This window comes from Schistocerca nitens, chromosome 9 (assembly GCF_023898315.1).
Source record: "Schistocerca nitens isolate TAMUIC-IGC-003100 chromosome 9, iqSchNite1.1, whole genome shotgun sequence".
Taxonomy (NCBI): Eukaryota; Metazoa; Arthropoda; class Insecta; order Orthoptera; family Acrididae; genus Schistocerca; species Schistocerca nitens.
Genome location: NC_064622.1, coordinates 374,415,909 through 374,443,739, shown reverse-complemented (window position 1 = coordinate 374,443,739; position 27,831 = coordinate 374,415,909). Strand labels below are relative to the sequence as shown.

Genomic DNA, 27,831 nt, shown 5'->3' with positions numbered 1-27,831 from the left:
TACAGCACCACACATTGGGCTATTGTCTTCTTTCATTAACATAAGGAGCATGTGAAGAGTTAATTCCTAAACTTCCCTGTGCACACTGTAATTAGTCTAATCTCGTTTTCATGGTCCTTTGGAAGTTATAAATAGGGAGCTGTAGTGTATTTCTTGATTCCTCATTAAACACTACTTCTTGGAACTTCATAAATAGGCCTTCACAAGGATAATTGCTGCATTATCTACAAGTTTATTCCAATTCAGAGTTTTCTGTAATGAATGAATGGCCAGCTTTGACCTGACTAATTAGTCTAATCTCGTTTTCATGGTCCTTTGGAAGTTATAAATAGGGAGCTGTAGTGTATTTCTTGATTCCTCATTAAACACTACTTCTTGGAACTTCATAAATAGGCCTTCACAAGGATAATTGCTGCATTATCTACAAGTTTATTCCAATTCAGAGTTTTCTGTAATGAATGAATGGCCAGCTTTGACCTGACTTGCATCTTCAGATTTAAGTTGAGGAAAGGAAGAATCAGGCTCCACAGTATAAAATTACACTGTAAAATGATATCAATAATGGTATTACAAATTACAGTAAGATACCATGAAGTTATTCATTGTAGTTCTTCAAAGTGCCGTTTGTCAGTGGTTGTAAAAAAGTAACATAAAACTACATTTAAAATTGGAGGGGATGCAATGAGGAAAGTTACACAGTCAATCACAAGACACACGTGCAAGTCAGCATCCTCAGTATAAAGATCACTTCATCATAAGATAAAGAGAATTACTAAATCAAAAATACATTAAAATTTTCTTGAAATCCTCATCCATAATGAATAAAAGTTTCAAAAAATACATTGTCTTAACAAATTCCAGCATGTATCGCGTATTACAGTATAAAACTAGAAATATAAATGTAATACAGTTTTACAGTAAATTGTACATTTTGTATTTGTTTGTAATTTCTTAAGACAGAAAGTGTGAAATTAACAAAAACATTTATTTGACATAATTTGAGGCTTCTATCTGTTAAAACACAATTTGTGTAGTTGGATTTATTTAAGAATAAAGAATGAGGACCCTTATTTTATTAATCTATCGGGTGGACTTTACGGATTGCCACTCTTTGATTTTCTACATACTTATACGATTTGAAATACAATGCCTGGACATAAACCTCTTAAAATAGCGCAACACAATTCTCAAAATAACTAAAAAAGACTTTGAAGATTAGAGAATTTGCAAATGCTGTTACATACAAAGCATTTATAACTTATTAACATAGTTGCTGGTAGCTTCAAAAATGTGTAGCAGTGAAAAAGCCATGCAATTTTATATAATATCTCTGCTTTGAATCTCTCTGGTGACATCATTTTTTGCTTTAATTTGAATACCACACGAATTAAGAAATAGAAATGTTAATTGACAAGTATTGAATAGTCATTTTTAATAAAAATAATTTTTTAATTGTTAATTACTGCTTGTATGAAAAAAATTAATTTTGACACAGGCATGTAAAATGGTATATTGAGGAAAAAAAAGTATATGTTAATAACTGTTCAATCTTCGGAATTAAGAGTATTTTATTTTCTATTTGGAGTTTCCCATTTTAGTACAAAATTTTAATTTATTGTGATTACTAGTATTTTCATGCAAGTAGTAATTAAAAATAAAAAAACATTATTTTTATTGAAAGTTATGATTCAGTACTTGTTGATTAACACTTCTATTTGTTAATACTTTACTTCAGGCGATCATGTGCAGAGTACCATGTGCAGCTACGAGGTTCTTCTTCTGCTGGATTCTGTTTTGTGCTTTCTGTAACCAGTCACACTCAATGCTGATCTACAGCAGGGCCTCATGGATTCCATCTCTCCACCTTTTCTTTGGTCTTCCTAGTGGTCTTCTTGCAGAGGGAGTAAAATCTATGGATTTCAAGGACCATTGGTGTTTATCCATCCGAGCGACATGTCCTGCCCTTTCTAGCCGCTTGCTTCTCATCAGGCCTACTATGTTTGTTGTATTGTAGGTTTCATCCAGCTCACAATTTGCCAGACTATCCCTTCTCCAGTGATCTCATTTTATACTAGGCACTAGATGTTCTTTAAGATTTTTCACTTGAAAATGAGAAGACTTCTTCTGACAATCCAAGTTTCACAACCATAATGCCCTATAAGTATTTTGTACAGCTGGAGTTTGAAATTGCTTGACAGATTGCTTGATTTAAAGAGTTGACTTAGACTGAAGTATGATTGGTTTGAGGATTGGATTCCTGCTGTAATTTCTGCCTCACAGGATGCATCCTGAGTAAAGATTACTTCTAGATATGTGATATTATGAACCCTTTCGTATGATCTGGTGCTGACTACCAGAGGCTGGAGTGGGACTCTCAAATGGGTATGAGTCCTGCTCATCATCAGATAGTCTTTGCTTGATTTACAAGGAGACCAATTCTGCTTGCTGCTGCCCCAACACTGTTTCTCATATGCTTCACTTCTTCCGTAGATCTGAACAACACGGCTACATCACTGGCATAAGTGAGATGTGTGACTTGATTTCCTCACCCTGATTCCTGGTGGAAAGCTCCTCTCATTATCTTTTTGAGTGCCAGGTTGAAAGTAGCACACCATGTGTTTGTCTCAAACCTTAAAGCTCTTCGTGACTTGGTTCCCGAGCTTCACTTTGCCTTTGGCATCAGTGAGACAAGCTCGAACTAGGATGACAAGTCTCTTGAGCATCCAGACTCTGTTGAGCAATTCATTGGGCTCTCCTGGTGGATGCCATCATATGCCTTCATAAAATGTAGGTCTTCTCCATACTCCCACACCTTTTCAATGAGCTGTTGCAGCACCTAGATGTTGTCAACAGTCAACAGCTCTTTCTGAAACCCCATTGATTTTCAAGAGTCACATCTTCTTTAAACAGATGGATTCTATCTTGTATATACTTGGACAAGATCTTATAGCAGACACTGAGGAGGACAATTCCTTTGTAGCTGATGCAGTCCATTTGGTCGCATTTCTTGTGTATAGAGCAGATGATTGCTGTCTTTCAGTCTTCTGGGATCTCCTCCTTTCTGGATTCCACCTTTTCCAGGGCTCTTGGTCTTCATCAGCTTCATTATTTGAATCTTTATTTCCTCCAGTGTAGGTGGTGGATAATTTAAATCTACAATGTTAGAAGGTTGAAATTCAAGCACACCTTTAGGTTCATCACAGCTCCCTGAAGTATTGTTTCCATTATTTCCATCACTCAGCAATGTTGAACTCATTGTTGAGTGTGGTCCTATTATTGTCCTTAACAAATTTTTGGCTGGTGTGGTATCCCTTTATAGAGAAGTTAACTTTACATTACATATTTTGTACCTCTTTCCCCATGAAATCTTGTTGGGCTTCCCCTATCATTCCTTTGATGTACACTCTTTGCTCTCCTTGGGATTGTCGAGATACTTCTCTAACTTCTTTGAACTGTGCTTTGTGTTGAACAAAATATGTGCTTCATAGCCAGCTCTTTTTGGCTCCTCTTCTCTTGGCTAATGTCTTAATGCATTCATCCCCAAACCAAGTCTTCTTGCCCCTTATCTGCTTCTCGATGGCTGCATTTGCCACCTTAGTTACTGTGTCCTTGATTTCTCTCCGCATGTCTTACACTTTCCTTTTTTTTAATCATTCTCCTGCAGAATTTCAAAGTGGTTGCTGAGATAGCTTTGATATCTCTTAATATCTTTGAGTGCATCGACGTGATGGCATACTACTTTCTTAAGATTGTTTCTGACCCTGGATGTATGTTGTATTTGTAGCCAGCTGTCTTCTAGGAAGTGGTCACTACCGTTTTCTGCACCCCATGCTGTTTTTACATCCCTCACCCATTTCTTTGCTTGGATGTCAATTGCATTGTGATCTATCTGATTAACTGTTTTACCATCTGGTGACACCCAGGTTCCTGCCGCTGGAAATTTGTGCTGTTGATGAACATCCCTTTTCATGTTGCAAATGTTATGAACATGAAGCCATTGTCATTGCTGAGTTAATGTAAACTGTGTCTTCCAATTGTTGAATGTAATAAACCTTCTCTTCCACTTCAGTATTCATATCACCCAGTAGGAATTTAAAATTGCTTTTGCAATGTCACCCATGACAACTTTCAATTCTGCATGCAGTATTCATCTTTCACTTGGCATGTGCTTTCTTCTGTATGTGCTTGGCAGTTCACAAATGACATTTTACATATTGTTTTGCTTATTTTTAATCCAGCTATTCTAGGGGCCACTGATAAAAATCCCTTACCCAGTTTATGTCGCCGGCCACTGTGGCCGAGCGGTTCTAGATGCTTCAGTCTGGAACCGCGCGACTGCTACAGTCGGAGGTTCGAATCCTGCCTCGGGCGTGGATGTGTGTGATGCCCTTAGGTTGGTTAGGTTTTAGTAGTTCTAAGTTCTAGGGAACTGATGACCTCAGATGTTAAGTCCCATAGTGCTCAGAGCCATTTGAACCAGTTTGTGTCCTGTCTCACCACTTCCATAAAAGATTGTATAGTTCTTGACATTGGTGATACCAGTATTCTCCTAACATACTTCCTGTAAAGCAACTAAATCCATGCTATATCTTTCAATGACTTTGACTAGGTTGACTGAAGCACCTGTTCTGTATGAACTATGAATATTCCATGTTCTAAATCATATACCTTGTTCTCACACTTCTTGTCTGTTTTGTACTATCGGATTCCAAGGCATCTTGTAATTTGTTTACTGTTAACAAGTTTTCTGCGATAGGGGTAATGTTTGCCAACTCCCAGTCTGGAGGACCATTGTTTTTGATTTTGGTGTAACCTTCCCCTGGATGAATTGCTTTCTCTACAGCCGTCACAGTTCATCTCCCATTTTCTAAAAAATGTGAATGAATGAAGGACAGTGAATAGGAAGATATGATGTGAGGCACACTCCCAGAGACCTGTCCTGCTTGGTAGACCCTGCATGTAGCGTTATCCCCATGTTGTTCAAACATGCAACCCTTTCTACTCGCATAGACAGTACTACTATAAGGCGGTGTCTCTTGAAGAGGTCTTATTTGTTAATAAATATTGAATCTGAACAAAAGTGAAAAAAATAGGTAGTTGCTACTAGTGAAATTCAAGCCAGAAACTTCAGGTTTAGAATACTTTTATGCTACGTATCAAACTACCAATGACTATGTTAAGAAGTTGCAAATGTTTGTGCTTACAGATTTTCCAATCTTCAAAGGCATATTTTTTTAAAGGATTGCATTGTACAAATTGATGTGTCTCAGTGGACTCTAAATGTTATACGTATGAAGAAAATCAAAGACTTCCACTCCATAATGTCTCCTTGTAAGGTAAAAATGAATAAAGAAATGTAGTTACAACAGCTATTGCGTGATTTCATCTCAAATCGAGCAGGTCAGGTCAACTCATGGTCATAAATTTCTCTGGAAAAAATATATATTAGACCTCTATATCATGAGTGTAAGAAATAGAGTATTTTCGTTTTATCTTAATTTTTGTAAATGGTACAGCCCTTTGAAAAATGTATATTTTGTAAATAACTCTTAAAACAGTAGAGAACAAAAAAATTATAACTAATAAACCAAAAGTAATGGAGACCTGCCAGATGTTTTATGTTGAAGCTCCTTCGAAGTGTGTTGTAATTTAATTGACACCTGTGTACTTATGGGCTTCCTTTAACTTACAAACTTAAGAAATCTAAGTTTTTTTTCCACTTAATATTTGTTGTAACTTCAGTAGTCACAGAACACTATCTTTTCTGCAATATTATCAGATACTACCAATGTAATTATAAACAGTATCTTCCCTGCTCCAACTATCTGTATTATGTAAATATTTATTACCAAAAATTTAAAAAATTGCATTTTTATGAGATTTTACGAATTATTTACTCGAAAACTCCTGTCCAAAAGCAATTGAGAATTACACAAAATATTGTTTAGTTAATATGGTAGTATTCAGTATGGGCAATATATTTCTGCACATTTCACATCACTAAATTTCTTGTGTAAAATATGCATGTTGGCAGTGCTCTTTCTGTTATGCATCGAGTTTTTGTTTGGTTTGAACTTTTTGTTAGATACGTCAATAACGAAATACAGTAGTGAAAGAGTGAGGTATGTGGACAATGCAAAAAGACACAAGAAGATGGTGTTCAAGAAAAGTGGAAAACGCTTCAGAATTGTTAGAAATCTGTCAGAGGTTTTGCAGAAATATCTTGGTCCTCAAATAATGGTATTAGCATCACATCCATTGTGCAGGAATTGCTATGCTCACTACAAGAAGAAATTTAGTGACAACCCATCTGAACAATCACCATCTCTAGAATGTGAAGCTGAAGAAGACAGTGCAGATGTTTATATTCCTGGATGTGAAGCTGTTGGTGTGTTGAATATTAGTGTTTCTGCTGTAGCCCCTACTATATTCCCCATTAAATATCCAGGAAAGATAAAAAGCACAAAAAGAAAACAGTATGTAAAAAGAAAAGTGGAAGAAATTCTAACAATTTTTACACAAGCAACATCTTCAAAACTTTGTGAAGTGTATAATGTAGATGCACTTGGTGCAGAACCTGAATATGTTTATGAAATGTGATGTGTGGTTTCAATACCTAAATATTGCTATCTCAGCAGCCACATATTCTGAGAAGGCACAGTTACTGACTCTGATACTAGGTTGCTACTCTAAGCAGCAGGTGCTGAAATACATACTCACTTCCTTACATTATTTGATTTCAAAAGCTTGTAAAATAAAGAACTTCTTTGGTGATAATGCTCAGTAAGTGTCTGAAGGTGGCCTTGTAAGCCGAAAACCGGTTAACAATAAAAGTAATATTGTAGAACAAAAGCAAACTGGTGCTTTTCATTTATTATAATGTTGTTCTACCAAGAACCGACGGAAAATTCTCTTAAAATGAAAAAGGTATTTGGGCAAGCCTAGATTCTTACTGTGGGCATCCATTGCAAGATGATATGCTTACTGATGCTTTGTGTGATGACAAAGACTGCAACAGGCAAAGTTCTAACCAGGCTGATGTTATCTCTGGTAGTGAAAATGATGAAAAAATTAAATAGGTAAAAAGAAATATGACAAGATCAACAGTAGAAGCTTATCTCATGATGAAAAAGGTGAACCAGAATTTAAAAATTGGCCTCACAAAATTCTACTTCCTACGACCAAAATGGGTAAAATGCCAGCCAGTGAAGGAAGTGTGCACGTGTATTTACTGCACTATTTTGAAACTTGTTTCTTTGACCAGAAGCAGTGTCACAGGAAAGAAGTACACAGAGATGGACCTGATACTTTTGTGTATCTGTCAGGAGCTGCAAGATAAATGTTGGTTGCAGGAGTGTGCAATGTGTCCTGGTGCTAAAGTGATGACTGTTGAAGCATTAAACCTTCAGAGTACTGACAATGATGTAAACTATGCATTGTGGGAGGGAGGAGAGTTGCTGAAGAAGACAGAAGAGCCAGAGAAGTTTGTTACAGAGGTTAGACATTTGGTCATGAAAGGAATAGCTCGCCATCATATCTGGAGGTTTCAGAGGTAGGCCATAGCAGAAATAAAATCAGCCACATCCCAGAATCCTGGAACTTTAGTTCTTCATTTCGACTTTGCTGATAACTGGTCTGTTGCTTTGCAGAATGAAATTCAAAGCTACCACAGGCACACATCACAGGTATCAATATTCACATATGTTGCTCACTTCCTTGGATCATCACACTGTTTTGCTATTGTCAGTGATTATCTCATTCATGACAGTGTACATGCATGCTATGCTGTCAGCATGATAATTGATGACTTAGCATCTAGAGGCCATGCATTTCCTACACATGTGACTGATTGTGCAGCATCTCATTTTAAGAACCACTTGCATCTTTATGAGCTCGGTCAACACTGTACTACATGAATTAAGACATCATCTTGCAACGAGATTTAATCTCCAGCACAAAGCTGTTGATGATATAAGAGATGCTACTGGATTTTTGTACACAATATCAACTTTAGTAATGAACATGAAACTCTTAATTCTAAATGAAAGTACATTAAGAGAATTCTGTTTAAAAGATAGGGAAGAGTTGCCTGCTATGAAGCCTGTGGTAGGATATCAATCAGGTCACTTCTGGGTTGCAAACGGGAGCGGCACACATACTGCGAGAACAGTTCTCCATGAAATGCATCCTGTTACTTTATGTGAAATGCAGAGACCACAGTAGACATTAGAAGACTTTGTAGCGATCCATTTCATTTCTTGTGTGTATGACAATCAGTGCGGGGGTTGGACAGATAATAAGTGTCTCTCAGGAGCTGCAAGATATGATATAACCATCTCCTTCATAATACCTCATGGTCCTGCTAATGCTTTCAAATGGCCATCTTCAACAGACCAGTGTGCAGTTCCCATTTTGCAAGTACTGCTGTTGGTGGATCATCCTTGTCAGAGTGCAAATTCAGCTTGGGTTTACAAGTTCAATGAGAAGCAGATTGGAAAAAAAAACAAAAAAACAAATAAACTCTTTTCAACAGTGCAGTGTTGATTGTTACATTGTAGGCAGTTTTAGTTCATGGGAAAGTAGTAAAATCATGACAGAGGACAATAATAATTTGTGAATATCATCATAAAAAGAAAAATGGGTATAAATATTCTATGTATCTAATGTTTGCTGTAAAATGCTTTCGAATAAAATTATGAATTGTATTTCCACTCGCTTACAATGTTGTAAAATAATTATTTTGATTCATAAATACCAGGTTTGCATGACATTTACTTAAAATTAGCAGTCAATTTAAATATTTAAATGCTCATGACTTTTTGACCTTGATAGTAGAGCTAAGTCTACCTAAAATTTTTCACACATTTTGTATAGACAAGTATTTCCCATACTCACTGCACATTCCCTGAGTACAATGACCAACTAACATGTGGTATTGATAGTTCTGATGCCACAGCGTTGGTGCACACTCGTAGGTTGGCACTACAAGAGTGGATGAAGTACGCCAACCACAGCGCCCTCTAGCTGACACTTTGGAGCTCAACGAGGGCCACTCTGCTTTCTGCCCAGTTGATCAAGAGCAGACGACCTAGCAACTTAGCTTCTACTTGTAGGGGGGGCTAGCCGTTATAGACTTTGCCTTTGTTAGCTTTGATACATGAACGGCTTCGCACCTACGTGCTCATCTGTACCAAAAGTTAAGTAATGTATTTGTATATGTTTATACACCAGTAAAGGTGCTTTAACTTTACTTGCAGTACCGTAGTACTTTAGCTCACCTGCTTCTACTCGCTTCCTTCATTCGGCCTATTTCACAGATCTCAGGAGCAGACACATGCGCTGCCTTTCAGGCGAGATACAAAATAACGTACCATGAAATTTTTAGAACATTTAAGATGGGTTTTTGGAGAAAATAATTACTAAAAACCAAAAAATTTCAGGTTCTTCCATATTTATGTACAAATATTTTGACAGTTTAAGTACGAGGGCCGTTCAGAAAGTAACCTCCGGTTGATTTAAAAAAATACACCAAGTTAAATAAAAATATTTTAATATATACATCTTACAACTACATCTTTGCACTATTTTTCTACATAGTCTCCATAGCGATTGAGGCACTTATCGTATCTCTTCACAAGCTTTGAAATTCCTTCTGCATAAAAATCACCCGCTTGTGCCTGGAGCCAGCCTGTGACCGCATCTTTGAGCTCTTCGTCGTCATCAAACCGCTGTGACCCGAGCCATTTCTTCAAATGCATGAAGAGGTGATAATCACTTGGCGCCAGGTCTGGGCTGTAAGGTGGATGGTTGATAACGTCCCACTTGAAGGACTCAAGAAGGGCCGTTGTTCTGCGAGCAGAGTGAGGACGGGCGTTATCGTGCAAAAAAACGATACCGGAAGTCAGCATACCACGGCGTTTGTTCTGTATAGCCCATCGTAACTTTTTTATTGTTTCACAGTACACGTCTTGATTAATGGTCGTACCACGTTCCATGAATTTAACCAACAACACCCCTTTGGCATCCCAAAACACCGTTGCCATCAGTTTTCTGGCAGAAAAATCTTGCGAGGCTTTTCTTGGTTTGGTAGGCGAATTTGAATGTGCCCACATCTTTGATTGTTCTTTTGTCTCAGGGTTCACGTACTTAATCCAGGTTTCGTCACCGGTCACGATTCTGTTTAACGATGGTTCTCCTTCGTCCTCATAACGTGACAGAAAGTCTAATGCAGAGGCCATTCTTTGAGTTTTGTGGTGGTCGGTAAGAATTTTGGGCACCCATCGTGCACAGAACTTACGGTAACCCAATCTTGCTGTCACTATCTTGTACAAGAGAGTCTTAGAAATCTGTGGAAAACCAGTAGACAACTCCGACATTGAGAAACGTCGATTTTCACGAACTTTTGCATCAACTGTCTGAACGAGTTCGTCAGTCACCAATGATGGTCTACCACTCCTCTCTTCATCATGAACGTTTTCTCGTCCACTTTTAAATAAACGTACCCATTCACGGACAACTCCTTCACTCATAACTCTTGGTCCGTACACGGCACAAAGCTCACGATGAATAGCTGCTGCAGAATATCCTTTGGCTGTAAAAATCCTTATGACAGCACGCACTTCACATTTGGCGGGGTTTTCTATTGCAGCACACATTTCAAACTGCCACAAAAACTAAACTAGCGCAGGTACAACGTTCACTCGACCACGGCTTGATGCCGACTGACCTGTTGAGTGCGTGAACGCACAGATGGTGTCGCTACTCCCCCCACAACCCGCACTGTGACCAATCGGAGGTTACTTTCTGAACCGCCCTCGTATTTCATGTGTAATGTCGTAGCTGACAGTTAGCAGTCCTTCCACTTTATTATTTCTCAAGACAGTTTGACTGTTCATATTTTCAAAACATAATTTTGAAATTTGCAAATAGTTACAAATTTTCATAGTTTATTTTAATGTTCTCATTTAAAGAAGTGTGTAGTGTTTTAACAAATCATCAGAAAATCAAAATATTTTAGTTTTGGAGAAGTATCATGCGGAACTTCAACATATATTTTGTTCAGCAAACTTTGAAATACTGGTGTGACACATTCACTCGTGCCCTGTATGATCTGAGATGAAATCACTCTGCTATAATTTCTAAAAAATGATAATACTGCACATTAATGAAGTAGTTGTAAGATGATAGTATTGGGAAATATGGGAGTAGCCATTAAGCTGTGCCACATACTTACCCCATTTCTGTGATTCTCTTCCATTGGTGTAACAAACGTGTGACCACCTTCTTTGTACCTTTGTTATTAAACTACGTATTCTTTACACTAATGTAAACCTATCTGGAAACTGTCTGCATGCAGCCACATTTCAGTAGACATTAAGTCACTGGTATGTAGCAGGCAAAGATGTCATGAAACAAACTTAAAGTGGACAGTGTATGTACAAGACACAAGACTCCTCTTATAGGGGGGAGACCGAGTGAGATGGTGCAGTGGTTAGTACACTGGTCTAGCATTCAGGAGTATGGATGGTTCAAACCTGTGTCTGGCCATCCTGATTCAGGTTTTCCGTGATTTCCCTAAAATGCTTCAGGCAAATGCCATAATGGTTTCTTTGAAAGGGCACTGCTGATTTCCTTCCCTATCCTTCCTTAATCTGAGCTTGTGCACCGTCTCTAATGACCTTATTGTTGGTGGGACATTAAACACAAATGTCCTCCTCCTACAGGGAAGAGCGGGGCACATTTCACCAAATTCTAGATTATAATATAATCATATGAAACATGACTTTTTTTGTAAATAGCTCTTGTAATTACTACAGAATGTTGGATAGTTTGTAGCTTCTTATCACAGTACCTAACGATAAGCAAACGGTCCAACTTTCGTTGAAATGTACTCCTACTCTGGAGTTCATTTCAGCCTCTTAATAACAGCTTAGCTGTTCTTACTTTTAGATCAACTCACTGTGTATTTTATTGGTGTAAGAGATGTATAAGATACCTAGAGGTACAAATACAACAAAATTAGTGATACCAAATGCAATAAATAGAGCCGGCCGAAGTGGCCGTGCGGTTCAAGGCGCTGCAGTCTGGAACCGCAAGACCGCTACGGTCGCAGGTTCGAATCCTGCCTCGGGCATGGATGTTTGTGATGTCCTTAGGTTAGTTAGGTTTAACTAGTTCTAAGTTCTAGGGGACTAATGACCTCAGCAGTTGAGTCCCATAGTGCTCAGAGCCATTTGAACCATTTTTTGCAATAAATAGAAGTAGAATTGTCCACATGAATCTTTCATTGATTTTTCCTTCTTTCACTTCAACTTGCCTTAAAAATAGCTCTTTGCTGTTCTTTCCTGCAAATTCTACAGGTTCATCATCATTTACTTAAGTCCACATTTTAACAATCAAATTTGTAAAAGACCTACACCATATTCAGTGTAAGAAGATTCACACAGTATATATTTCCTCGTAGCCTTGCGTTTAATGTTTGTTTATTTTCAGATTTCATTTTCTTTAAAGCCACTCTTCATTTCTTCTGAATTTTTTAAGGCTTTCCAGTTCAGTTAAGTATTTTTACTTTCTTTCTTTTTTTAAGCAAAAATTGACTTTTCTCTCTTCCCTTCAACTTACTTTTTGCTTCTGCTACTGGAATCTGCAAGACAGCTTCATTTTCATTGCTTATTCTAGGTTCATATTTAGTTGTACAGTTCACTTCAACATTATAGGAACCAACTACATCCAGGTTGTGAATTCAGCCTTCTGCGATATCAGTTGAATGAACAGCTCATCCATTATAATCAAACATTGCAGCAACATTTACTTTGAAACTTCCTGGCAGATTAAAACTGTGTGCTGGACCATGACTCAAACTCGGGACCTTTGCCTTTTGCGGGCAAGTGCTCTACCATCTGAGCTACCCAAGCACGACTCACGACCCATTATCACAGCTTCAATTCTGCCAGTACCTTGTCTCCTACTTTCCAAACTTCACAGAAGCTCTTCTGCGAACCTTGTAGAGCTACCACTCCAGGAAGAAAGGATATTGTGGAAACATTTACTTTTATTTATAGTTGTTGCTCTTGATAATTTACTTCTTTCAGGTTTTCATAAGCTGTTGATAGCACCTGATGAAACTTTTGGCCAAGTTAATCCTAGCTATTTTATATACATCCCATCTACACTGTGTCCATGAACCCAGTATTTTTACATACTCTTATGTAAGCTACCATTTTTGTTTATAATTAATTCAACAATTTGTATTTTTAACTTAAGAATTGCTATTGTTCAGCTTAATATAGTTTATATTATTTTGTTTCTTAACATCTCAAATAAAGCAGGACAGTACATCCCAAAGAGATCTGCAATTCTAAAGGGCACCCCATATTATACTGATGTACGACCTTTGTAATCTGATCTTTTTTTGCTTTCATTGCTTTTATAATAAAATCTTTTGTCACTTTTCTGACCTTTCTAAGTTTTTACTCACTTGCTTATGGTTTAACACACTTGCTTTTTGGAAAAGCACACTATATTAACCAAGCTTAAAAGAAACAACGTACTTTTCATCTGTTATTCCAAATAGTAATACATTATTGCCAAAATAATTATGCAGATGACTTGGTGTTGAAATGACCCCCAATGGTTTCTTGAAATTTGCCACATGTGCAGCCATTAAGATTAAAGCACTGTTACTTCTTTTAACAATGTGTGTGGCATTATTTATGGGGCATTTAATGCAGAATTTCCTAATTAATGGCGTGAATGTATTTCATTTACCTTGATTGATATTAAGTAACAAAAATGCACTGTTGGAAACAGAACTGAGGTTTCGTTTGTCCACCATGTAACAGTACTTATTGAATAGCAGTCCTATTGTGGATAAAATGGAGAGGACCCCATTGTCAGCTATTGTCCAGTTGTGGCACTTGAGTGTACCTGTTGCCCAAGGACAGAGGGGTTCATGTGGTGAGACATTAAAACTGTTTAAAAGTGCCCCTAGTTGAAATGCACTGCCCCCTCCCAATTTCTAATTTAAAAATTTCTTTGATGTGTAAATCATGTCGTGTTATCATTTACACTTTTTGAATGTCATATACAGCGGAAGTGCACAATATTAACTTAGTTTGCAAGTACTTGCACTTTGATTTCTGGTTGTGCTGCAGTAATTGAATTATGGATAAAAAGGTCACCATACATACCTGATTTATACTTTTTCTTTCTTTTTTCCTGGGGGTAAAAGAGAGAAGTTTGTGAGTAAATCAACTCATAACATATTCCTCGAGTACTTAGCGTTTTATCTTCACTGGAATTTATTGTATGACCAAATGAAAACTTGTTGGCAGTTGTATCAAGTGCAGTCAATTAATTGATTGAGTGAGGAACTTACAAATCACCCAATTCCCATTCATGCAAAATACAGAAAATTAATAAAACTATGAAGAGGGAGAAAATTTTTTCCTAGTCTAGAAATTATCTAGCCATTTATGATGGAACATGTACACCGAAATTTTATCTTGTTTAAATTTTAAGGTCCAAATCTATGCATGTTGTCTGGTAAGGAAGATCAACATTGTAACATAAACTGGCACTATTACCAGTAACAATCATATTCCTTTGAGTCTCAGGAGCTAAAAGTGTGTATGTTCTGTTAGAATCAGTAATAATCTTAGCGCGTAAGAGTAATGCTTATGTTCTGAATGTTTCCACAGAGTCTCGCTTGAACATAAAATAGTTAATAATATTAAAAATTTGTGAAGCTATTGGAAGAAAAGTGATTATTGTAGTATAATGCCTTTAAAAATTCGCATTTCAGGTGCAGTTCTAATGGGCGACCAAGGAAATCAGAGGGGTAGTCTGGCAGATGACTTGGCAGCACTGCTCAATTCTGGGTTCAGTGCAGACATCACTCTGCATGCTGGCAACTTCAAGGTGCTGGCCCACAAGACTGTGCTGGTTGCACGAAGCCCATTTTTTGCTGCTATATTAAAAAATGGAAGACAGCACCGTCACATCGAACTGCATGATGTCGAGGCAGATGTGCTGCTGCAACTTGTAATTTTCATGTACACTGACAGAGTTCCCAAGCTGCAGAGTATGGCACCAAAGTTACTTTTAGCAGCAGAAAAGCTCAAATTGCCTGTCCTGGAGCAAAAGTGTAAGGAGCAGTTAATCCTGGACATGTCTAAAGAGCAAATGGCTGCAAATGCATTGATCACTGTGCACAACTCATTTAAGAACCAAAAGAGGACTGCAGCTGTGATGAATTACACCCAAACTGTACAAGATGCAAATGTAGAGCACTTTACAGAAATGTCACCAAACTCCCTACAAGTGGCCACAGAAGAATCTAGTGCAAAAAAAAGAAAACTGGAAAGTTTTGTACAAACTTTAGGATATGGATCTAGTGTTCAAATAGCAACACCAAAAATGCCCTTACAAGGGGCTGAGGGGATGTGGATTTTCAATGAAGCATCACCAAAAATCTTCATACAGACTACTAATGATGGATCTCGTGTAAAAGGAAAATCACCAAAAGTCCCAATACAAGCTGTTGACAAAGTACCTTATTTAAAAGTAAAATCACCAACAGTCCTATTAAAGGCTGCTGACAAGGGGTCTCATGTTACTGATGAGGGAGCTCATGTTAATGGAAAAACAACAAAAGTTCTTTTACAGGCTACTGATGAGCAACCTTGTTTACAGGGATTTATGGCAGTATTACGTTTACAGCCTGTTGATAAGGCATCTTGTTTAAATGAAAAATTGTCAAAAGGTTCTTTACAGGCTACTAATGATGGATCTCATTTAAATGGGCAGTCGCCAAATGTTCCTGTACAGGCTACTGATGAGGGATCTAATTTAACTGGAAAATCACAGACAGTTCCAAAACAGGCTACTGACAAGGAATCTAATGTAGATGTAAAATCACCAACAGTCCCAGTACAGGCAACTGACAAGGGATCCCATTTAGATACAAAATCACCAACACATTCTGTTTGCTCTACCTATGAGGGACCTGTAGAGGCTATTGTTGAGGAATCTTGTTTGAATGGAGAAAGTCAAAAAATCACTGTACAGACTAGTGCAGAGAGTGTGTGTTTGAATGGAGCATCACCAAAAATCTCTGAAGTCATTGTGATAGAGGGATCTCCAAAACCCCCTGCTAAACACAGATTGAGCACAAAGGGAACAACAACAGTCAAAAGCAGGTTAGAACACAATGATATTTTCTCTTTTCTGTTTGTGTGTGATAAAACACACACAAACACACACACAAATATTCAAGCATTCACAACCCAAGGTTGCTTCATCAGGAAAGAGGGAAGGAGAGGGAAAGATGAAAGGATGTGGGATTTAAGAGAGAGGGTAAGGAGTCATTCCAATCCCGGACTTAGGGGGAAAAAAGGACAGGTATACACTCGTGTGCGCACACACACATATCCATCCGCACATATACAGACACAGGCAGACATATTTGTCTGCCTGTATCTGTATATGTGCGGATGGATGTGTGTGTGTGTGTGTGGGGGGGGGGGGGGGAGTGTATACCTGTCCCTTTTTCCCCCTAATGTAAGTCTTTCCACTCCCGAGATTGGAATGACTACTTACCCTCTCCCTTAAAACCCACATCCTTTCATCTTTCCTTCTCCTTCCCTCTTTCCTGATGAAGCAACCTTGGGTTGCAAAAGCTTGAATATTTGTGTGTGTGTTTGTGTGTTTTTTATTGTGTCTATCAACATACCAGCGCTTTCTCGTTTGGTAAGTTACAGCATCTTTGTTTTTTGTATATATTTTTCCCACATGGAAGTTCCCTCTATATATAATTTTTTTTCCTCTTGTGTCATAACATAAGCTACATTTTGAGTTTGCAAGTAGTTACAGACAGAATCGCAAGAATCACTCAAAAACCAAAGACTATAGGCAGAGGAAGGCTGATAATTTATTTTATGGATTCTGCACTAAAGTACTTTTCCAAGTAATGATAATTCCTCATGACATTTGTTGTATGAATGGTTTGATTTATTTGATATACCATTCAGTGCCATAATAGTGGTTGTTCTTCCATGCATAGCCTCCTTCTAATTGCTAACGTATTAGTTTCTGGTCTCTTCAGCATGACCTAAAATGTAAATGACTGTCGATGTGAAAGTGCTCCCTGTTTCTGTTTCCTCCTAGTATGCCAGTGTGTATCACAGTTTTTACACCAAAAACTTCACATAACTTAGGTGATGATTTGAATGTGTCTGCATAAAGGATGTGTATTTTACGTAAGCTTGGAAAAGCAATTACTAGTTGAAATGAAAGCCAGTCATGTGTGTGCTCACATAGTTAATTTACCACTGACCAGAACCGATTGCTAGAAACATTTTTGTAAAGTGTTGGTATTATGCTGCCCAAGTTGCTAATCTAAGAGTAATATGTGTTACGTAGCAGCTTATCATGGTCATATGCCATATAGTGGGTTATAGGAAATCTGTGGATTGATGTAGGCACAGTTGGAGGAAAAAATGAATGATCTTCAGAGTGTGAGGAAATCAAATTAACTTCGTTGTTTTTGATGCTATGTTAGGCACTCTTCATATTGACCAATTTTGTACACAAGTAGTATTGACATGTAATGCAATGAAAAGCTTCCTAGTGCACAACTTGGACTGTAGATGAAGGAATAAGATGCTCATGATTAGAATATACTGTTGTGTGCGTAAGAGAGATGGGCGGTGGAAAAGAGTTGGAGTTTGAAAGTTTCATACATGTTATTTTGTTGAACAGTGTTCAAAAATTAAATGGAGGGTCAGAAAATAAGAGTTTTTCATTAGAATACAAGAGTGAAGAGATCTGTGAGGTACATGTTATTGAATGTTGAATCAAATAAGAACTTGAGATTGAAGACTTGGGTATGATTTGTGTGACAATGTGCGGATGTGCAAGAGAAGGAGAAAACAATTGAATGTTAATTATGAATATGAAGTGTACATACCCAGTAGAGAGGGGAAAAAATACAGATCATTATCCATGTAATCTCTTACTTAAAACTTCAATGGTCAGTGTGTAAAACATTCTCCTAACTTTTATTCAGACAATGCCTCATCGCGACCTATTTTCAGTACAACAATGATTTTTATCCTCTTAGTCTGGCTATGGCCAATTTTTTTGTGGAGAACTTTGAACAACAGGTGTTGCAAACTGTGAGTAAAAGACCAGTCATATGGTACCGTTATCTTGATGATGCCCTCGTAGTATGGACATGCCATGAAGAGGAATTGGATGCCTTCCTGATACATTTCAGCGGTATCAGTCTGAAAATATAATTTAGTATGGAGACAAAAAATAATGGCTGACTGAATTTCTTGAATGTGTCTGTTATAAAGAAAGGTGACGGGATGTTGGGCCACAGGGTATACAGAAAATTCGTGCATTGTGTTACCTGTGGAAAAGTTCTAACCACCACCCCAGACAAAAAAGAGGTATGATTGAAACCTTGGTAGATGTGGCACATGAAATTTGTGATGTGACTGACTTAAAAGGTGAACCTGAACATCTACTTCAGCATTAAAGAAGAACAGTTATTTGAACAAAGACGTAGATCAAGCACTTCATCTTAGAGAGAGAGAATCAGGAGTGATGAGGAATGATGGCTGCCCAAAGGAAAAGTTGTCCTTCCATTCATCAGTACAATTACAGAGTGCATTGAGAAAGTGTTGAACAAGTATGGTGTGGAAACTACCTTCAGACCCACCAGGAAGATAAAAGAATGTTCAAGATCAGCAAAAGTTATAAGACGTACTTTGGCTACACCAGCTATGTATAAAATGCCTTGTAGTTGTGGGCTGGTTTGTATTGGTATCACAAAAAGAAGTGTTAATGCCTGTCTGGTTGAACACAAGGAGTTGCCATCTGGAACATGCAGATGAATTGGCCATAGCGGAACGTCTCTACCAAGAGGGTGATCATGAAATAAAATTCACTGACCCTCCTCTTTAGTTTCAACATTTTGTTGACAGGCAACAGCAACAACTTCACTTAAATCCCTTAAAGTGTTTATTAATGGTTCTGCCAACAGTTTCAGTATTTATTAAGTGACAAGTTTCCAACCTTAACAGGTTCATTTTCAAGCCTGGCCTATGAGGGTACAAAAACAATACATAGTTGTCCGTGAACAGTGAATACAAAAGTGGTATTACAATAAGAAGTTAAAATGTAACAGAAATTAATTATTTGAATACAAACATACGTGCACAGACAGTGTTGGAATATAATAATAAACACTGCCTGGCAACATATGCTCTAAGTATGTTTGCAGAATGAATGCACAAGCCTGTTACCAAGTCAAAATCAAATTGGAGGTCAACATAGCCAAGCTCACATACAAGTGCTCGTCTGCAGTCAGTGGGCATGGCATGTTTTGAAATGGGGATGTGTCCAAGCACCTTTATTAAAAGGTGCTTTATTAAAATCATTGAAGTGAAAGACAGCAACAAATGTACAGGTATCACACGAATACAAATGTTAGTGTGACATGTACCTGTTACATATTTGAACAGAAGACGAGCATTTCATGTTAAAGTGCATGTCCGTGGCCAATAGACACATCACGCTAAAATAGGGGGAATCGTAGCACTTATTAACGAGTCATGTGTAATATAAAATGCAATGAAACAAATCACATTTGTTGCTCCATTACAAATTTTGCCTTGCACATACAGATGGTTGTCTTCCAAATGTCTTCATACATATAGTTTACATAAATAAAACATTTAAAAACAAGACTTGTCATTTGTTTAGCCAATAAGTTTTGTAAAAAAAGTTACATACCAACTGAAGACATAAAGTCTGAAAATGAGTCTGTGATCATATTTTTGGCACATTATTTTACAGGTCCATCTTGATCACATAAATTTTTACATTTTACTATGACTGGTTTCGGCTACTGCCATCTTCAGATCATAAAATATTCTGATGTAGTATCAACATCAAACTAAACATGTAGGTACATAGTAAGTGCTTACTATGTACGTACATGTTTAGTTTGACGTTTATACTACATCAGAATATTTTATGATCTGAAGATGGCAGTAGCCAAAACTGCTCATAGTGAAATGTAAAAATTTATGTTATCGAGATGGACCTGAAAAATAAAAAAGTCACGTAGTCCTACTAAAACAGTGTCTCATAGCACCGAATCATTACTACATCACGTCCTGCACGACCAGCTCGAAATTGCCTTGTCCTGAGATACATATCAAATTAGCAAACATGTTGGATCAGAATGTTTGAATTTGAAACAATGTTACAAAGGAGAGCATTTAAGTGTGTCTGTAATTATTGGATTAGCATGTCTAGTTAGTAAATTATGTCAGGTATATGTGTATCTGAAGGGTGGTGTGATCATAGGGACACTATATGAAAAAGACTGTTCATGCAGCATGCATGACTAGCAGTACAAAGTTGTCTGGAAATACGTAAAATGCTTGAGTATTCGTATTTTTGTATTTGTCCCCTGTAATTAACAACAGGATTCACATGAACAGATATGCACTTTGAGTGCAGGACAAGGCGATTTTAAGTTGTAGTAATGATTCAGTGCTGTGAGAAACTATTTTCGTGCAACTATGTACCTGCTTTCTACAAAAATTATTGGCTGAACAAATGATATGTATTGTTGTTAAGTGTTTTGTGTATGTAAACTATACGTATGTAGACTTTTGGAAGACAACCATCTGTTTGTACAACACAAAATTTGTAATGGTACAACGAATGTGATTTGTTTCATTGTACTTTATGTTACATGTGACTGGTTAATAAAGATGCTGTGATGCCCCATATTTTAATTAAATATGTCTATCGGCCAAGGACACACACTTGGACATGAAATGCTTGTCTTCTGTTCAAATATGTAATGGGTATACATGTCACACCAGTATTTGTATTTGTATTTGTGTAACACCTGTACATTTGTTGTTGTTTTGCTTTATATTGATGTCAGGTTTAAGAAAGGTGCTTAGGCACATATACATTTTTTTTAAGAACACAGCATGCCCATTGACTGCAGATGTGTGCTTGTACATGAGGTGTGATGCTAGCGCAATCGAAAGTTTCTCAGTGTTGTTGGCTATGTTGACCTCCAATGTGAGTTTGAGTTGGTAACAGACTTGTGGATCTATATCTACATGGTTACTATGCAATTGACACTTAAGTGCCTGGCAGAGGGTTCATCGCACCATTTTCATACTACTTCTCTACCATTCCACTCTCGAAAGGCACCTGGGAAAAAGGAACACCTAAATCTTTCCGTTCGAGCTCTGATTTCTCTTATTTTATTATGATGATCATTTCTCCCTACATGGGTGGGTGTCAACAAAATATTTTCACATTTGGAAGAGAAAGTTGGTGATTGAAATTTCATAAATAGATCTCACCGCAAAGAAAACCACCTTTGTTTCAGTGACTGCCACCCTAACTTGTGTATCATACCAGTGACACTCTCACCCCTATTGCGCGATAATATGAAATGAGCTGCCCTTCTTTGTATATTTTCAATGTCCTCTGTCAATCTTACCTGGTAAGGATCCCACACTGCACAGCAATATTCCAGCAGAGGACGGACAAGTGTAATGTTGGCTGTCTCTTTAGCAGGTTTGTCACATCTTCTAAGTGTTCTGCCAACAAAGTGCAGTCTTTGTTTCACCTTGCCCACAATGTTATCTATGTGGTGTCTCCAATTTAAGTTGCTGTTATTGTAATTCCTAGGTATTTAGTCGAATTGACAGCCCTTAGATTTGTGCAATTTATCATATACCCAAAATTTATTGGATTTCTTTTAGTACCCATGTGGATGACCTCGCACTTTTCTTTGTTTAGTGCCAATTGCCACTTTTAGCACCATACAGAAATTCTCTCAAGATCATTTTGTAATTGGAATTGATCATCTGATGATTTTACTAGACGGTAAATTACTGCGTCATCTGCAAACAATCTAAGGGGGCTGCTCAGATTATCACCTAGATCATTTATGTAAATCAGGAACAGCAGAGGGTCTATGACACTACCTTGTGAAATGCCAGATATCACTTCTGTTCTGCTCGATGATTTACTGTCTATCACTACAAACCGTGACCTCTCTTAGAGGAAATCACGAATCCAGTCACACAACTGAGAAGATACTCCATATGCACACAATTTGATTAATAGTCGCTTGTGAGGAACTGTATCAAAAGCCTTCTGGAAATCTAAGGAATATGGAATTGATCTGAGATTCCTTGTCGACAGCACTCATTACTTCATGGGGATAAGAACGATATTTTCTGAATCCGTGTTGCTTATGTAGCAATAAGTCATTTTCTTCAAGGTGATTCATAATGTTAGAGTACAGTATATGGTCCAAAATCCTACTGCAAATTGAGGTCAGTGATATGGGTCTGTAATTCAATGGGTTATTCCTATTGCCTTTCTTGAATATTGGTGTGACCTGTGCTACTTTCCAGTCTTTAGGAACAGACCTTTCGTCAAGTGAGTGGTTGTGTATTATTGCTAAGAAAGGCACTATTGTGTCTGCATACTCTGAAAGGAACCTGACTGGTATATCATCTGAACCAGAAGACTTGCCTTTCTTAAGTGATTTGAGTTGTTTTGCAAACACCTAAGATATCTACTCTTATGTCACTCATGCTAACAGCTGTTCTGGTTTCGAATTCTGGAATATTTACTCCATCTTCTTTCGTGAAACAATTACGGAAAACTGTATTTAGTAACCCCATTTTAGTGGAATCATCATTGGTACCATTTCCATCGCTATCGCGCAGTGATGGTATTGACTGTTTTTTGCCACTGGTGTACTTTACATATGACCAGAATCACTTTGGGTTTTCTACCATATTTTGAGACAATGTTTCATTGTGGAAACTATTAAAAGCATCTCGCATTGAAGTCCGCACTAAATTTTGAGCTTCCGTGAAACTTAGGCAGTCTTTGCGATTTTGCGTTCTTCTGAATTTGGCATGCTTTTTTTCGTTGCTTCTGCAACATTGTTCTGATGTGTTTTGTGTACCATGGTGGATCAGTCCCGTCTTTTATTAACTTATGTGGTATGACTCTATCTATTGCTGTGGATACTGTATCTTTGAATTTGAGCCACATCTGGTCTACACTTACATAATTAGCTTGGAAGGAATGGAGACTCTCATTTTTAGTGGTTTAGGTTGATATGGTTTTGAGCCTCACTATAATGACCTTGTGTTCACTAATCCTTGTATCCGTCATGACGCTCTCTATTAAATCAGGATTATTTGTGGCTAAGAGGTCAGTGTGGTTTCACAACCATTTACAATTCGTGTGGGCTCATGAACTAATTGTTCAAAGTAATTCTCAGAGAAAGCATTTAGTACAATTTTGGAAGATGTTTTCTGTCTACCACTGGCTTTGAACATATATTTTCGCCAACAAATCGAGAGTAGATTCAAGTCTCCACCAATTATAACTGTATGAGTGGGCTACTTTTTTGTAATGAGATTCAAGTTTTCTTTGAACTGTTCAGCTATTATATCATCTGAGTCTGGGGGTCAGTAGAAGGAGCCTATTATTGTTTTGGTACGGCTGCTGAGTATACCCTCGATCCATAGTAATACGCAGGAACTGTCTATTTCAACTTCACTACAAGATAAACTACTACCAATAGACACAAACACACCACAACCTACTTTATTTAATCTATCCTTTCTGAACACGGTTTGCACCTCTGTAAAAATTTCGTCAGAATTTATCCCCGGCTTTAGCCAGCTTTCTGTTTCTATAATGATTTCAGCTTCAGTGCTTTCTATCAGCACTTGAAGCTCTGGTACTTTTCCAACATAGCTACGACAATTTACAACTACAGTACCTACTGTTGCTTGGTCGATTCTCGTTGCTTCTTTGCCCTGTACCCTTTGAGACTGGAGCCCTTTTTGATCTTTGCTGAGACTGTCTAACCTAAAAAAACACCCAGTCCATGCCACACAGCCCCTGCTACCCGTGTAGCCGCCTCCTGTGTGTAATGGACACCTGACCTATTTAGCGGAACCCAAAACCCTAACACCCTATGGTGCAAGTCGAGGAATCTGCAGCCTACACGGTTGCAGAACTGTCTGAGCCTCTGATTCAGACCCTCCACTCTGCTCTGTACCAAAGGTCCGCAATCGGTCTTGTTGATGATGCTGCAGATAGTGAGCTCTGCCTCCATCTCGCTAGCAAGACAGGCAGTCTTCACCAACTCAGGTAGCCGCCGGAAACCAGAGAGAACCTCTTCCGATCCATAGTGACACACATCATTAGTGCCGACATGAGCCACCACCTGCAGTTGGCTGCACCCTGTACCCTTCATGGCATCCAGAAGGACCCTTTCCACGTCTTGGATGACTCCCCCCCCCCCACGGTATGCACACTGAGTGCACATTGGCTTTCTTCCCATCCTTAGCTGCCATATCCCTAAGGGGCTCCATCACCCACCTAACATTGGGGTTCCCAATGACAAGCAATCCCACCCTCTGCACTTGTCCGGACCTCTCAGGAAGACCAGCCACTGCCTCAACAGGCGAGACCACCCTTGCTGGTTCAGAAGTACTTTCAGCAGTGGGCAGTACCTCAAACCTGTTACGGGGGCGTAAGGTTACAGCCTTGCAGCAAGCTCCGACTTTTGCCTTCCACCCAGGGATTTGAGACGCTGCAACAGTTCGTCAATCACTGTCGGGCAAGTGTCGACCGGCAGGGACGTCCGAATCCGAGGGCGCAGTGGCATCAGAGATCCCAGGCAATGCTACAGGTTCCAGAGGCGCCAAAGCGCTGACCTCAGGTGTCCCAACTTCACCGCGGACCAGGGCAACAGCCTGGAGCCTGTTGACCTCGGCCAACACAACATCCAACTTTTTACGGACGGTGGCCAATTCCCCCTGAATCCATACACAACAGGCACAGTCCCTATCGATCCCTAACAGTTTTTTTCCCCTCTCTTTATCTCACAAGCTGCTCAAAACAAACAGATGACTGACGGCTACGCTAATTTACACTAACAGGTACTAAAACGCGATGCTACAACTCTCAAATACTATAATATGCCCAAAATTTGTGAATTAAACTATGCAAGTACACAAAAATGTGCAAAAAAATTAAGAATTAAACTATGAAACAAATAAGTGAACTAAGAGTGCGACTTGCTGCTGGCTGCAGCTTATCCAGCGGCGGCAGGGAGCTCACTCAGGATTGTGACATTCATCCTGCAAACATTTATAGAGCATGTGTTGCTACTTAGTGTGTATTATTGAGGTCAGGCACTGTCAGCACAGGTATGTTTGTGTTCAAATAATTAATTTCTGTTACATTCTTGAACATTTTATTGTAAAACCAATTTTGTATTCACTGTTCATTGACAACTATGTACTGTGTTTGTAATCTCAGTAGGCCCAGCTTGAAACTGAACCTGTGACGGTTCAAAACTAGTTGCCTAATAAATACTGTGATTGTTGACAGAACCATTAATGAACACATAAGGAAAATTCACTGACATGAGTGTCATATCAAAAACATCACATAATCTTTTTTCGTCCTTAGTATCCTTACTCGGCACATACTTCTCCAGTGTGTGATTTGCACTTAGTTTAAACATTGTCCATAATTTCTCTGTGTCCATCATATTTGAACTAAATGATGTCCATTCATTATCTAAGTAAGTTGCTAACAGCTGTTATTTGCTTTTTTGAGCACAAAATCTCTCTGTCTTCTTGATGGATTTATGTATGTAGTAACCATCATGGCTATGATGTCATGATAACTGATCCCTGTCTCTACTGACACTGCCTACATGGTCGAAAATATTTCCATTCCATATGGTTGTCAAACTAGTTACTGAACAGAGTTTTCAGAAAATGTGTTGAGAAGTTGTTCACAAGTCTGTTTGTACTATATGAAATGAATCAAAACACATTGTATTTTACACTTGGTGGGCCGAAACCATGTCCAACTAATGTTGCATGATTGGGGTACTTCCGCACTACTCAGCATAGATTTACTTCGAATTGTTCTACAATTGTGAATCAGGTAGCCAGTAAAGACATCTAATGATTAACTCCAGTCCACCTAGTCTTGTTAATTGCATATGGATAAGTTCACAGTCATACTCAATTTTTGACCTCAACAGGCACAATATTTTTGTCGATTGTCTGGTACCACGCGCTGCGGAATTTGAATCCGTGCCAGATGTCATGGATGTTGAAGACCCATAGAGGTCTCTGCACCATCGCGCTGTAAGCTGTGGCGGTGTGCGCCTCCTGGCTCGCTTTTAGTGTGAGGGCGCCACAGTGGAACACGTGGTTCCAGCAGCCAATAGCGGCACCCCCGATAGCGTACTTAAGCGCCTGCCTCTCGCTCAGCCAGTCAATCTAATCTCGCGTACGTCGGTTGACATCTCGCCTCGCGTTAGGCAGCTTACTTCCTTGTTCTGTGTACAAGTGGACGTGTTTGTTTTCTTGTGACTCCATTGTTTGATCTTGTTGTATTCGTTCTGTCCCTTGTTGGTTGTGTCCATCCTCTCCTGTTGTGTTGTTATTCGCGGGCCTCTCCGCGAGTCCTGCCGCTCTTTCTGCCATTGCTACCCCACGACCGTCTCAGTCGCAGTTACAACAGATTGCAATGAACATTACCCCCCTCCCCGTCCCCTCATGTGGCGTGTAACCTATGTTTTCAATTTTCAATGTAAATTCCATGCCTCATTAAATGTTACAAAACTCTTTACTTCAAGCTTCATCCAGATCTCAGTTTCAAGCATAATTTAAGTGTGGAAGCTTTCCTGGAGACTGGGAAATTCAGGAACTTTGTTATGAGTGCATAGGCAATTTACTGTTAACACTTCAACATTTGACATTTCTTTACTTTACATGCAATCCTATTCCATTCTCTGCATACTGACTGCCAGCTTGTTAGTCATAGTAACTTTGCGTTCTCAAAATCAAATGCGTGATCATTGTTAATGCTACATTCTGTCACTGCTGTTTTCTGTTTGTGTGACAGGGCCATGTGCACCACTGTATCCCCATGCCTTGCTCTGTTTGCCAGTCCTACAGAGCCAACCGCTTGCAGCCAGATGGAGAGGGTGCATCACTAGTATAAATATTGTCAGATCTGCAGTATCTCAATACTTTACTAGTAGATGATGAGTATGACACTGATAGAAACGCTGCAGTATCCCAATACTAGTAGATGATGATTATGACACTGATTGAAACGTTGCAGTATCCCAATGCTGCTTCCAGCTGGAAACCTGAGAGCTTTTCATCAATAGTACACTATGTTAAAATTGCATACCATGCGTATAACACCATTCTTGAAAGAGAATACAGATACCTTTATAATGTTGTTGCTAACACTTCCTTCCGTGATTACCCCAACCAAATATTCTCACTGTTGAAAATAGCTTATTCTTGTGGTTGTGACATCATCTGTACAGGAAGGTACCATTCTCATCTATGCCCCCTCCATAATGGTTCACTATTGTGTTTTTCGTGCATCCACAACAGTTGTCAACCATACTTTTGAAATCAGTTTAGATACAATCTTGACAGCATTTACAGTATCTACAGAGACATTATCATTATCATCATTATTATTAACATTACTATACTACAGCTTGAGTAAATGATGACTGCATAATTTTTCATATAGAATTTATGACAGATATTTCTCGGTTGGTTGTATATCTCCATTTGTAACTCATCTAGTTTTATATCGACCTGCTGCACAATTTGCCATACAGATATGTTTAGCTTGAGCTCATTTCATTTTTTGTCATCTATCATACAGCAGTCAAGTTCCAGCTTACAG

General features: G+C 38.5%; 1 protein-coding gene across 3 annotated transcripts in view; it reads left to right on the top strand.

Annotated features, from left to right (window-relative positions):
* Nucleotides 1-27,831, top strand: part of LOC126202950 (putative zinc finger protein 66) — a 282,869-nt gene that overhangs the window by 226,459 nt on the left and 28,579 nt on the right. For all 3 annotated transcript variants that reach the window (XM_049937057.1, XM_049937058.1, XM_049937059.1), the window contains one exon: nt 14,804-16,199. In XM_049937057.1, the coding sequence (XP_049793014.1) occupies nt 14,804-16,199 (1,396 nt within the window). The remainder of the gene's footprint in view (nt 1-14,803; nt 16,200-27,831) is intronic.